Below are 14,958 nucleotides of genomic sequence, written 5' to 3' on the forward strand. Positions count from 1 at the left end.
CGCAACTCTTTTGTTTTCGAACTATGAGCTGTCAAAGTTCAGCCAAAAATTTACATTTTATCTTTTATTTCGGGTATAAGTAAGCCGTAGAATTTGAAATTTTGTATTGGTTAACACCTTATTTTCAACCATACCTTAAACTTCCCTAGCGCCCTCTAAGGAGATGAAATTCACAACCCCTTTGATTTTTTTATAACAACTTTTTAACACCATGGAATATTAACATAAGAAAATGTGGGTTGTAAAGCTCATTCTTTAGTGGTACTTTCCTGTCTCTTTAGTACTTTCCTTCAAGTTAATAGTTTTAGCGTAAAAAAATAAAATATGCTACATTCTTCTGCAAAGCGCTCCTATTATAAAAAAAAATTCTTTATAGCTGGCTATGGAAGTTGTGCACTTACTAGGATCTAGTACTAACTAAATAACATCAATTAACTGAAATTTTCATAATTTCAAATTAGATTTCAAATTAAAAAAAAAACATTAAATAAAGTATAATGTAATTTCAATAAAACTTTAGGGATGATTTATTCTTTCAAATAATGAAAGTGGAGAATTTTGTGTATGAATTATATACAGAGCGTTCAACAATGATTGTAAGGTGTTTGAATTTGGCGCGCTTGACTTTTAGTAACATTTAACAAACAACATTGGTACCGGCTGACGTTTTCGACGTATTTTTAACAGTCGGTGGCGTGGTATGTTTTAATTGCTTTCGAGTTAACAATAAATAGTAATTGATTTCATACACATTTTTAAATTTTGTTAGTAAAGTTACACATTGATAAATTTTAAACAAAAATTTTTTAACCTCATAAATTTTTTAATACCTTCGAAATTTTTCCTATGATACGCCTATGTTTATTAGTTTTCTCATACCAGCCTTAAAAATTAAACGCAAAAGCGGGAAATTCAAACACCTTACAATCATTGTTGAACGCTCTGTACATTGAAACAGTACGTGGACGTGTACACTGTGTTAATTAATTATCGTACCCGACGTCATCATTGCAAGTATACAACCAATATCACAGTATTCGTATTGCAATACGCAAATCGCTTTATTGATTGCATACTTGCAATGATGTCGTCGGGTACGATAATTAATTAACATACTGTATGTGGACAGTGTTTCGAAGATTACAAGGAGCTTATTTGATGAGAAAGAGGCTTTTTCCAAAAAAAATAAAGAATTTAAAGACGTGGAAAAAGTTGTAAGAATGCAGCACAAAACGATTACCAAATTTGAGTTCATCGGTTTAATTGAACCTGAAGATATGTGCTGCGCGTTTTGTTTGAACCGTTCGCATTTTAAATTTAATTTAACAGAACATTACTCTGAAGAAATTCATGATATTTTAATTTCAAATTAGCTTATAGGAAAAGTATATATACTAAACAATAAAATAATAATATAAAATGTATATTTTATTTAATACTTAAAACTTATATTTTTTATTGAGGTGTGAGTGTAACTAAAAAAAATAATTTAATTATGATTAATATTCAGAGCTATAAATAACTTACAGGCAGCGCTGAAATGGTTTTCCTGGCCAATCTCCCGGATAATTTTTAAATGACCGCCGTCATTTATGACGCTCATGGAGGATGATGCCCTCTAATTCCCCAGGAGTCGTCAATACGGAGGGCTGTAAATTGAAAGAACATTATGTATTATTACAATTCGGAAAGAATAATGATCAATAAAATATTACTTATATTATTGAATGCAAAGGCACATATCGTTGAAATTATTTTTTCAATTACGTCAAGTGGCAACATCAATAGTGATGCCATTTTTAAAAAACTTGTAACATAATAGTGCATTTTTATCAACTTTATATACTATGGGATACCGTTTATGTAAACAGTTTTTTAATTAATATCGATTGCAAGAAGAGTAGAAGTTTTCCTTATTGTAATATATGGAATGCGGTTTATTGGAACAGGTTTTTAATTAATATCGATTGAAAGAAGCGTAGAAGTTTTCCTTATACAGCCTGATTCAGAGTAAGCGCCTTATTTTTTTTAGCCACGCTATGGTACCACTTTCAAAATATTTGGCAGTAATATGTTTTAGGACATTCTCTACACGATGGTGATATCATATTTTCAATTGGACGAATTGTTTCAAAATGGCGACTGTCAACTTTTTTTTTAAATGGAATGCCAAAATTTTCTTTTTTATTATTGAGATCCTAAAAACATTCTTTTTACGATAGTATTTTGTTTTTCTTAAAAATTCATTTCTTTCCTCATCAAAAAGCTAACTAACATTTTAATCTAGTAGCGCATGAATGTTTTACACTCGATGTTATTTTTTTATTTTATTTTTTGATTAGTAGGTCGTGGTCAGAACTGTGGAATAATGGCTTTTATTCAACACTTTGTCAGTCCTGCGCAGTAATGCGTCTCATTACCCGTCAAAAATCAAATGCAGATATTGTAGATAAAAGAATTTTATCTACAACTATTGAATTATCTATTTGTTATACATTTGATTTTTGACGGGTAATGACACGCATTACCCATGACTGACAAAGTGTTGAATAATGAGGCCATTATTCCACAGTTCTGATACGGCCTACTAATCAAAAAATAAAATATTAACAGAAATGACAGCTTTCTTATATTGAGGTTATGTCTGAAATGTCTATCAAGTATATTTTTTTCGTTTTTTTTGATTTTTTTTTCAAAATTAAATAGTTGTAGATAAAGTATAGTATTTAACTTGCGTATAATGGATGTTACCCACTCAGATTACAACACTCGCTCGCTTCGCTCGCTCGTGTTGCAACTTCATCTTCGTGGGTAACAGCCGCCATTATACGCTTGTTGAATAATATACTATTTTGTACGTCGCGACGGTAATGAAAGCTATTACAGTACTCAAACGGGTGCTGTAATGAGACTCCTTACAGCATCCGATGCTGTAATGAGATTTTAGTAACATTTTCTGAAACCAGTTCATGTTGGTGACCAGTTGGTGACATTGGGTCATTAATTTTTCTAGTTGTCAATGTGACTATATGAATTGGAATTTATAAAATTAGCGTACTGTTGTTCGTACCTTTCGTGGGACTTCTCTGGAAGTAGTGTTTTAATAGAACTCTGAGCAATTTCTCCTATTTCGGAAGGTGTACATGAAATATTTTTTCAGGTGAATACATTTGGTGTTTTGACAATTTTTAATCGTCAATTCAAATTTCTATTTTCAAGTGTTACGATGTTACCAACTGCTACATACCTATTTCCCTACATTGCCAAAATTTATTTTGTTTTTATAAAAAGAAAAATGACGGTGACATCGGATTGGGGAATCCTTAAACAAAAAGATTACAATAGAATCCAATAAAACTTGTTAATTTTATACTTCTTGATGTTTTCCTGATGACGGAAATTTTTTCCGAAACCGGTAGTTGAGAACCAATAAATTTCATTCTTCGGAATTTTAATTAATTTTTTATATTTAACATTATGGAACTCTTTCACAAATGTGATAGAGACTTTAAAATGGACCTGGACCTGTTCGAAATTAAGAAACACTGACAATGAATTGTTTAATTACCAAACAGATCAGGTCATAATAAACTTATTATCGTTGTGCGCTGTCTCTTGTGCGCATCTATCCATCGGCATTGTAAACTTTTATCTTGTTTTTGTGGTATGTTTTACATTATTTCGGTTTTTATTTTTTGTGCTTTATTTTATTAGCTAATTTTGTCTCTATTGACAAATCACAGCTATTCCTTGGATATTATTTGTTTCATACTCGTATATTAGGTTTTACTTTACTTACTTAACTTCTGCACAAATCACGTGTTTTTCTTGATTGACGATAAAACCGTCTTTAGGAAATGAGTGCAACAAAATCTGGCCACGCTATCTTATAGAGAATAATTTTAGATACAATTAGCAGTAGTCAGATACGCGGAGCACATTTGCGTTTACTTGTGGAGAATTTTTTTCGTTTGGGGGTGTCAAAACCATCTTTAGGAAATGAGTGCAACAAAATCTGGCCTCGCTATCTTGTAGAGGGTAATTTTATGTACAATTAGCAGTAGTCAGATACGCGGAGCACATTCGCGTTTACTTGTGGCGAATAGTAGCGAATTTTCGTTAGGGGGTGGCTAAAAGCGTCCTTAGGATTTCCTTAGGATTTTTTGCAGTCAAATGACTGTAAATATCTATAAGGATCTAAGAAAATCTGGGCACGCTATCTAATAAAGGGTAATACTAATTATAGGTATATTTTACAATCATCAGATCCGCGGAGTACAATCTGGTTTACACGTGGGGATTTTTTTTCTTGGGGGTGGCTAAAAGCGTCTTTAAGAAATGACCGCAACAAAATCTGACCACTCTATTTCATAAGAGGTAGTTTTAGATACACTTTACAGTAGCCAGATTCGTGGAGCACATTCTCGTTTATGTGGGGTTATACTTTTTATTTTACCTAAAAATGATCGTGTAAAACCGACTTTAGCGTATATTCGGATGTCTTCGGTAAAACGGGTTGCTATGTTTGGGGTGCTGTTTTCACACCGGTAAATACACTCGAGCTTGATTTTAAATCAGGATAATTTTATTTTTAATTCACTCAAGTTTTATTGCCCTTTGAAAAAAAACTCTCAATCGAAATCAAAAATTATCCGATTAAAAGTCACGCTCTTGTGTATTTACCCCCGATTAAGAAGATTGTCGATTTTTAAACGACAGTCCGATTCTTCAAAAATGCAGATTCGCCAAAAATTTTAATAATGCAATGACTATTATAAAATAATATAAGTTTCTATACATTATAATTTTTTTTAATAAAATTCTTACCTCATCATGTCAACATCTTATTTTTAATCGTCTTCGAAATGCAGAATTAAAAATTGTCTCTTTTCTTGGTTTTGAGTCGGTGACAATTGACGGAAGTTTTAACGTAAACGTTACGAGGGAATAATAAATTTGTATCCGACTAAACTTTCCCTTTTTGTCTCTCTCTTTCCACATAAACCCATCATAGGTGGCGTTGTGTAATCTGGGGTGCATAATTTTATGCATTCACAAAAGTATGCAACCTAGATAAAATTAATAAATATTCATGCTTAATGGTGAATGATTACCTATCCTACAAATGCTGTATAAAATGCAATTTCTTACAAAAAGAAAGTGGTCAACACATTCATTGAAAAAATTCAAGTCCACTGTTTCCTCTAAATGTTTCACAATGAGGCTTGTAAGTCCCACTTCATGCCAGCGGTTTTTCGGTCTGACCTCTAAAATTGCAACCACAAACTGTTCAGCAGGATAAAATAACTTCTTGTTATTTGAAAATTCTTTGGCTGCTATGAATCGGTTAAAAGACACTAGGTCATCAGAGGTTAGAATATTTGAACAAGTTTCACAACAAAGTTTATTAAAGAGCCTCTTTAAAATGAAACCTGCAATATAAGCTACTGATAGGCTTTCAAAACTTCTGTTGCCACCATTATCTCTATATCTATGGCGACTAGTTGAGGTACTTCTTGGCTATTTATTTTAGATACAATTTATCAATGGCAATTTTTATATGAACCGACACTGATTCACTTGGCGCAGACTCGCGGCTTTGTCTCACATCTTTACTCAAAAATAAATACATAGCATTGTTGTTAACGTATTTCTGTACAAAATGACGTATTTTTTGTTGTAAAGTAATTAGAATGTTAATCACAAAAATTACTAAACTTTGCCATAAAAACGGCTTTGTATAATGCGATTTATGTATGTGAACTTAATTTCAAAGAAATTAAAAGATGTTTACCGCTGAAAACGTTTAAAAAATATATCGTCCACACGAAAACGGCAAACACATCTTTTAAACTTTTTAATAAGATATTATCGTGAAATTTAGACATCAAAAATGCCTATACCACATCCGATGGAATACCCGGTATACAGGTGTCCCGTATCTTGAGCATCAGAGCATTATACGGTTGTAGGATACATTATTCTGCAGCGATTTTTCTAATAAATTTTTTTCGAAATGTTTATAGTAACTGCACGGGAACTGTTTAAAACTGTCCAATAGCAGATCGTAAATCAGATTCAGGTAATCGGCCCGTATACGGGACACCTGTATATGTATATGATGGATTAGGTAAATAGTGGCAAGCAAATAATACATTACCATCAAAATATCATAATATATTAATATTTTTTCGAATAACTACCATTTAACATATATTCTGTGGCTCTTAAATCGCAGTAAATTTAGTTGGGGTATGTGAAATTGTTCTTCAACCTTTATGAATATTTTGGTTCTGAAAAGAACCGGGTCGTGTTGATATTGAAATAATTTCAATTTCTTAGCCTCCAAAGCCGTAGAGAGTGCGCCCTTGCCGTTTAAGGGCGTAAACGACGTCCATAGCAGTAACGGTTTTCCTCTTTGCATGTTCCGTATAGGTGACAGCGTCGCGAATAACGTTCTCAAGAAATACCTTTAGGACTCCTCTGGTTTCTTCGTAAATTAATCCGGAAATTCGTTTTACGCCACCGCGACGAGCAAGACGCCTGATGGCCGGTTTGGTAATGCCCTGGATGTTGTCACGGAGTACTTTGCGATGACGTTTCGCACCCCCTTTACCAAGCCCTTTTCCTCCCTTTCCTCGGCCAGTCATTGTGTTGGTTTGTCAACAATCTAGTAATCACGAACAACAAACGATAGCGGACACTGTGGTTATGATAGGAGTGGCCAGTTTCGACCCTGTTATATACACGTGGAACGGGAACGCCTACCGCCGCTTGGGCTCGACCAATCCGAACAAGCGTGCAATATGCGGTACGTGTAAAGGATAGAAAATAGCCTTTGGCCGTTAAAATTTTTTAGATTTGACGATAGCAATCAGTTTGTAACTACATACATATCTTGTTTGTTACTGTTACGTTCATAAAAAAAACAACGAAAATGGCGCGTACGAAGCAAACTGCTCGTAAATCTACTGGCGGTAAAGCCCCTCGTAAACAATTGGCAACAAAAGCAGCCAGGAAAAGCGCTCCCGCTACTGGAGGTGTAAAGAAGCCACATCGTTACAGACCTGGAACCGTAGCTCTTCGCGAAATTCGTCGTTACCAGAAGAGCACTGAACTTTTGATCAGAAAGCTGCCTTTCCAACGTTTGGTTAGAGAAATTGCCCAGGATTTCAAGACCGATTTGCGATTCCAAAGTAGTGCCGTGATGGCCTTGCAAGAAGCTAGCGAGGCTTACTTGGTAGGACTTTTTGAGGATACCAACTTGTGCGCAATTCATGCAAAACGCGTCACCATTATGCCGAAGGACATTCAGCTTGCTAGACGTATTCGTGGCGAAAGAGCTTAATTCATTTTAATCAACCCAACTTCTCCTCAACAAGACCGGTTCTTTTCAGAACCAATAGATTATTTTCTGAAAAGCAACTTTTCCAATACAAATTGTACATTTTTAAGTCGGTTTTAAAACTGTACTTGTCATGTAAATTACACCACGTCTGTAGATTAACTGAACTTTTATTCTTCTCAAAACCCGTTTTATACATTAATTAAACTTACATTTAAACTATAACAATACTTAACGGGCACGAAACAAGAACTGCTGCTGCTCAATAATTAAATAACTCCAAGAATCAATTTCCAGAGATGCAATGGCAAGATTGGAGATGACAGCCTTTAACACCACTAATGTTGGACGAAACCATTACTCTTTAATAACAGCAGCTTTTTTTTATTCGTTAAAGGTGATTTTAAATCGCCTTTCCAAGAAATCTTTGCACATTAACGAAGGTTTTATCAACTAACATTTAGTAACAGTGTGAGTTATAACTAAAGATATTGTGGTAAGGTATGACTAACAAATAGTAGAAATAAGTCTTATTGTTATTAAGAAGGTTAGTTAACGACTGCCAGCGAGACCCAACTAATAATAAGAAGCTCGAAGAAGAAACATGAAGAAGAAAAAAAAAAGAAAACACGAAGAATGCCAATAACTCGATACTCTTCGCCTAACATGACTAAAAATAACATGACTAAGCGCTACACCACTATTATCTTCACCGACAATATAACCGAACTATACGATTCCTTACTGGATTGAGATGAGAAGAAAATACTAAATATACAGAGTGTCCCCCGTATCTTCCGCATTATTCTGAAGCGATTTTTGTAATAAAAATTTGTCGAAATGTTTATAATAATTAGCGATTCACGAAAAGAGAAATAAACACGTGCGAGACGCAATGAGACAACGTTTTGGACGACTTTAAGCAGTTTCCCTGCGGTTATTATAACCATATCGAAAAATTTTTATTAGAAAAATCGAAAATTAGATTTCTTTATTACATACGAACAAGACTCTTCTTCCAAAAACAACTCGATCGGCTTTTATGACTCCGTCCCTTTCCTACTGTAGTAGTAAAACGGTTAAAGACGGGGTTGTAAACAGGTAGTTTTCCATTGTAGAATGCTGTGATTCCTCACTCAGGGTCGCATTAAGGAATACACCTTATTTGCAAATTGTAGAAAAATAATAGGTCGACATACATATAAATACTCATTATTTGCTTATTTGTTGTGTTTCTTTTTAATATTAAGTTAATTATAAGTTATTATAATTAAGTTGTTATAAGTAAACTTTGGTTTTTTTATTAATTTTTAGAATAAAAATAAAAAAAATTCGATCCTGTCCTTGCCTGGCCGGCTTTTATTTATAACTGTCATAACAACCGATGTCTATGTGGAAGGCTATAACGACCGACCGTTATTCCTTTCCTTTCTACGTAGTTTTAGTACAAAGTTTGTATTGTCGTCCACACTAACATCCGGAATTACAATCCCCATAAATTGTAAACCTCTGCTTCTGTGCGGTTAAGGGTACTTAACCGTTTCTACCTGAGACAAGACCGACAACGCCGTATAGTTTAGAAAGTCAGGGACGCACCAACGAATTTCTTCGAGTTCATTACACTTAACTTTATTGGTCAGTAAACTATATGTATATAATATAATGAGGGTTAAGTTTACCCTAAAACCTAATTAAAATGTAAATAATAAAAAAAAAAAGGTTAATAATATTTATGAACATTAGGTATAAAAAAGTTGCTTATGCCGTGCCTGATTTGTGTGAACCCAAATGATACCTCTTTACTTACGACTTGTTTATGTACACCATCATAAAACTATTGCCCCTTCTATTGTTAAGGGTCTTTTACAGCCGTATCGCAATTCCGGATCTTGAATATAGTACATATCTTGTGATAAAGCATTCGACGCGCTTAAATTTATATTGAATTTAGCACGTCTTGTCTGATGATAGTCTGTAAAACTAAACTGTAGATAGAATACGATAATACTTTCTCAGAAATAGATTTGTGGCTCTGAAAAGAACCGGTCGTTATAAAAATGTAGAGAAATTATTTGGAACTTGTGTATTTCGTAACAGCTTTGGTGCCCTCACTTACGGCGTGCTTCGCCAATTCTCCCGGTAATAGAAGTCTGACGGCCGTCTGAATTTCGCGACTGGTGATCGTCGATCTTTTGTTATAATGGGCCAAACGAGACGCTTCCGCGGCAATTCGCTCGAAAATATCGTTCACAAAGCTGTTCATGATGCTCATAGCTTTACTCGAAATGCCAGTGTCAGGATGAACTTGCTTCAATACCTTGTAAATGTAAATAGCGTAGCTTTCCTTCCTCTTGCGCTTCTTCTTTTTGTCGGTTTTCGAAATGTTTTTCTGCGCTTTACCGGCCTTTTTGGCTGCTTTTCCACTAGTTTTCGGTGGCATTGTTGATTAGTTAATAACAATAAATCGATTACAAGATTTTAATATCGTTCAGTACTCGCACCACGTTAACTAACCATTCGCGTCTACAGAATTAAAAAAAAAAATCTGTCTTTGTCGTTTAAAACGTGGAAGCGTCGGATCAGTAGGCCACGCCTCCTGTTGCTACCGCTTGGCTAACGGCAGCTATTGGTTGATACGTCGGCGCAGATGCGTATAAATATTTTAAGACAACGGTTTCGCTCGCATTGAAACTTGAAACATATTGTTGAAGTTTTCGGCAAATACTAAGTCAAATAATCTAAGTCGCCATGTCGGGTCGAGGAAAAGGTGGAAAAGTTAAAGGGAAAGCAAAGTCCAGATCCAGTCGTGCCGGATTACAATTTCCCGTTGGCCGCATTCACAGGTTGCTGAGGAAGGGCAATTATGCGGAACGTGTAGGAGCCGGGGCTCCCGTATATTTGGCGGCCGTAATGGAGTACTTAGCAGCCGAAGTTCTTGAGTTGGCCGGTAACGCCGCTAGAGATAACAAGAAGACCCGTATCATCCCTAGACATTTACAATTGGCCATACGTAACGACGAAGAATTAAATAAATTACTATCTGGAGTAACTATTGCACAAGGAGGTGTGCTTCCGAATATACAAGCTGTTTTGTTACCTAAGAAGACCGAGAAAAAAGCTTAATTTCCTCTTACATCCTTGCCGCCGCGGCACATTAACAAACGGCCCTTCTCAGGGCCACAAACATAAAATCAGAATAATGAACTATCTATCGATATCTACGATTGCGACAAGTATAGATTTAATATTTGTGCATCATTCTTGTTGCCAGTGTTGTTCATCTAACAACCCCTCATTTGTGTACAATTAATAAAACAACGGAGTGCGGGAAGTTAGCCCCCCATTTTTTGATTTTTAAATTTTTTATTGTTGTTCTAGATTGTTCTAGAGTTCTACATTGTTCCAAAGCGGCAAATCGAAAAAATAGAACTCCGCGAGAAAACCGGAAAAACGGGTTTTTTGGCTAGGCCCCCCATTTTTGGAAAAATCTAATTTTCTTTGTTGTTCTGGGTTGTTCTAGTTGTTCTAATTGTTGTTCTAGAAAATCTAAATTATGGGATACAGCATTACGAAGTTATAACTAAAAATAGGTTTGGCCGCCGAAATGTCTAGTTGATTGCTGTGACCATAGTTTTTCTATTATCAATTCCATATTTCAAATATATACTTATTATAGCTAACGCAATCTGGAACAGCTATTATTTTAACTAGAACAACTCTCTAAAGGGCACTTTACTCTTTGCAAATTAAAGTTTTCGAAAGTTTCAGTCAGTAATTCTTGTGTCAGCGGATTTATATTACACAATAAGAATTAAAAAACATAGAACAATCTAAAATAACTCAAACTTTGCCGATTCAAATTGTTCTAGATATGTTTTACTTTTAACACCGACATTAATTTTGCAAAATCACATATTTTTTGTTGCTCTAAATTGTTCTTGTTGTTCTAGGTACTTAAAATGTTTATTTAATCACTGCGGCTTTAGTTCTTTTAAAGTTTCATATTAAAAATTTGTACTTATTAGTACTTTTAAATAGTTTTAAAAAACTAAAAATATATGGAATAATCTGACCATCCAAATTTTCTAAAAATCACTAGTTTCACCTTTCTCTTTAAACTTATAATAGTAAAACATAAGATGCGATTTATATTATATTATGTTTATATGCACATTTGTGCATTTACTCCACTGTTTCAGCCATTTTATTGGAGTTTATAATACAGGCTCAAATTTGTATCGTAAAAGAATTATTTATACACAGCATTTTTTTTTGTGTTTATACTATTATTTTATTTAATAATATAATATATACACAATTTATATATAAAAGTAGAATTGCAATATAAATTTTTTTAATCCATCGTTATTGATAATTTTAAGGACAGAATTACACGTTTTTAGTAATTTACCCAAACAGTTAATGATAAGTACATTATTTAATTATTTGAGATACACGTACTTATATAAACTTATGTATATATCATAAATAGACTTTAGGTTGGAGTCAATATGTCAAAGTTTTATTAGTAAATAATAAACCGATGTGATATTAGCTCAAAATAAACTCCAATAAAATGGCGATTCACAAGGCCCGATTTTGTCTAGACGGGCTCACTGTCATTTCTGGTTATTCTGTGTCGATGGTATAAATAGTGTAGCGTGTCGCCATCTAGTAGAGAATAAGTGAATCAAGTGTATTAGTGAAGCGTGTAACGACTGGTGGGACCAGTCAGACGAGTTCACCAAAGACCACAGTTGAAGATGCAAGACACCTGTTAGTTCCTGAATAAAGATTTAATAATAATAGTTTGTGTATTATTAACAACAATATAACAGTAATCAGCACTATTTTCAATTTTAGAGGACGCGGTAGAGCGGGTAAAAATTTTAATTTATAAAATTAATAATTTGTTAATTAAAACTAAAAATTTAGATAAATTGAGTCGCGCCATCTGTGAATGAGATACCCAACTACACTTGTAAACAGAAAATATTTTTTTTAGTAACCCCGTTTATTGATTTTCTTTTGTTACCTTCACTGATTATGTGATTATTATTTAGTCTCTAGATGTCAATCATGTCAATGCCATTTTATTTTCCGAACAAAGATAATGTCGTTTGGAAGAAGCTTCTTTGACTGTGTTAACAGCAATGAAGTTTACAAAAATGTCCCAATGGCGTCTTTCTTCTAATTCCAAGGAACGCGGAAAATAATAATGGTGCCATGGTATGGAAAAAGTAAGAATTTGAAATTAAATTTAATCCTTTATAAACATAACGATTAAGGATAAAAATGAAATGCAAAAACCAAATGCAAAGAAATTAAAAAAAAGATTTTGTTGCGAATTAATTGAGGACTGTTATTTCTCATTAGTCACAATATTACATTCTAATATATTTTTATGTTATTGTTTAATGTAATTTTGTTTGAATATTTTAGGTGGACCTGAAACATGGTAAACGATAGACATTAGAGATTGGTGTCATTTGTGGATAGGTTAATCGAGAACTGATTCCCTTAAGGAATTAATTCTTTACTGAAAATGAAGAGTACAAATTATGGTTACTCTCCAATTTTTGAAGACAATGTTATGGTTTAACAGGTAATAGTTATGTATGCATTATACTGTATGCAAAATCTGTATTCGAACATCCACCGAAATATTAGAAAATCATGAATGGTGGTAGAAATTTCAAATATTTTTGATGATTTATTTAAGTTAGAAGAGTAAAAGCAAAAAAAGTAGATATGTTGGTTACCTCTGTAGCACAAACATTAATAATAACTAAGAAAATTATACATTTGGAATAACACTATACTTTGTTAGATAATCTGTATGCTTAACAACAACACTTGGATAGCTTGGCATCGATTTCACTAGTTTAGTAGTTAATTCAGGTGGTATTTTAGTCCATTCTGTCTTCAATGCTATTTGTAAGTCAATTGCATTTCTAATATTGTAATATTTCAATTTCTTCTTGAATAATAATAACAGGATTAAGATCTGGGCTTTATGATGTTGTTTAGAGGTGCTCTAAACAGTTCTATATGATCCAAAGTCTAGATTTTAGCATGGTATGCTTCGAATTATTATCCTGTTGAAAGATAGTTTGAAACGAGAAAAGTGTTGAGTTGCGGTAATGTTTTTATTAAAACAACGAGCCGTTGATAGAAAATATATTGAAAAAATACTAACTGAACTACAAACTATTACGAACTATTTTTAACAGAACAAAGAACAAGGGTAAAGCGTTCCCTTCGTGCTACCAACATGAAGAAATATTTAAATCCGTAGCTTTCGGACAAACAAGTAGCGACATCTATAGGATAATGTATTGTAATAATACTTAACAAATGTTCAACACTCCTCCTCAATACGTTGTCTTTGACTAACAAACAATAACAATAAAAAAACGTTAAGGGAGTGAAACCAAACCTATTTTTTCGCACAATACATTAAATTGATCTTTTGATTTAACATGTTTCGTAAATACATCTGCTGCCTATCTCTTAGTGTCTATATATTGAACACACAACTGTCCATTTTCATACGCGTTTCTCACAAAATGGTAACGAATGTTTATGTTTTGTACGCTTATGAAAAGCCAGGTTCTTCACTAATGCAATGGCACTTTGGTTATCACAACGCAATTTAGGACATTCATTAAAACCAATCAGTTCATTGAATAATTTTGTCAACCACAAAATGTCCTTCACACCTTCACTAGCTGTCACGTATTCGGCCTCGGTAGATGATAAAGCGACCACGTTCTGTTGACGACTTGCCCATACAATTGCTCCTCCTGCATATGTGCTCACCAATCCAGTTGTTGATTTTGTCGTTTCCCAGTCCCCTCCATGATCTGCGTCACTGTATGTCATAAAAGATCCAGGATTATCCGATTGATACATGATTCCAACATTTCTTGTTCCGTTCAAGTATCTAAAAATTCGTTGAACTCGTTGCCAATCAGCTTGGGATGGTTTTGATACCGCCCTTGCAACGACACCCACGGCAAAGGCAATATCTGGTCGTGTAGCTATAGCCAAATATTGTAAACAACCTATAGCTTCACGATAAGGAATCCCATCATTTATACATTTAGATTCTTCATCCTTTTCAATCGTCATTGTAGGAACTCCAACTGGCTTTGAATGTTCCATTCCAAATCGCTCCAGAATCTTTCTGGTATATGTTGGGTGACTTATAAAAATGTTATCAGCCTGCTCAATTTGTATACCGAGAAATGAATTCAGTTCACCTTCCGTAATCTTGAATTCCTGCTTAAGTTGATGGATTAATTCAGTTATCTCTTCTTGATCATTCCCTGCTATCAATCCATCATCCACATAGATTACTAAGAACAATCTCTGACCATTTTTATTTCTTATAAACAAACATGGATCTGTAACACTTTCTTGGATTGGATTGGAACTCATTTGTTTATCGGGTTCGAGTTTTTTTTTTTTTTTAACTCCTTAGCCTGTTCATCTGATTTTTTCTTTTTCTTCTAATTGTTTTTCTGATTTTTTGCGAAACTAATTTTCGTCAATTGCGGTTTTAGTCGATTTTTCTTCTTTTTGTACGGAATCCAATGTTGTTGTTGGCT

At 33.9% G+C, this 14,958-nt stretch overlaps 5 protein-coding genes across 5 annotated transcripts in view; 3 read left to right on the forward strand and 2 right to left on the reverse strand.

Moving 5' to 3' along the window:
* Positions 1-14,958, forward strand: part of LOC111417718 (putative nuclease HARBI1) — a 351,867-nt gene that overhangs the window by 206,300 nt on the left and 130,609 nt on the right. The window lies entirely within an intron of this gene.
* LOC111419276 (histone H4) lies at positions 6,232-6,681 on the reverse strand. The gene has a single exon (XM_023052051.2). The coding sequence runs from the start codon at positions 6,648-6,650 to the stop codon at positions 6,339-6,341; it is 312 nt and encodes a 103-aa protein (XP_022907819.1). The 5' UTR covers positions 6,651-6,681; the 3' UTR covers positions 6,232-6,338.
* Positions 6,889-7,432, forward strand: LOC111419280 (histone H3). The gene has a single exon (XM_023052055.2). It carries the CDS (start codon positions 6,938-6,940, stop codon positions 7,346-7,348), a length of 411 nt encoding a protein of 136 aa, XP_022907823.1. The 5' UTR covers positions 6,889-6,937; the 3' UTR covers positions 7,349-7,432.
* Positions 9,356-9,851, reverse strand: LOC111419277 (histone H2B). Its single transcript, XM_023052052.2, has one exon. The coding sequence runs from the start codon at positions 9,783-9,785 to the stop codon at positions 9,414-9,416; it is 372 nt and encodes a 123-aa protein (XP_022907820.1). The 5' UTR covers positions 9,786-9,851; the 3' UTR covers positions 9,356-9,413.
* LOC111419279 (histone H2A) lies at positions 10,072-10,568 on the forward strand. Its single transcript, XM_023052054.2, has one exon. The coding sequence runs from the start codon at positions 10,094-10,096 to the stop codon at positions 10,466-10,468; it is 375 nt and encodes a 124-aa protein (XP_022907822.1). The 5' UTR covers positions 10,072-10,093; the 3' UTR covers positions 10,469-10,568.

Source organism: Onthophagus taurus, chromosome 11, assembly GCF_036711975.1.
Source record: "Onthophagus taurus isolate NC chromosome 11, IU_Otau_3.0, whole genome shotgun sequence".
Taxonomy (NCBI): Eukaryota; Metazoa; Arthropoda; class Insecta; order Coleoptera; family Scarabaeidae; genus Onthophagus; species Onthophagus taurus.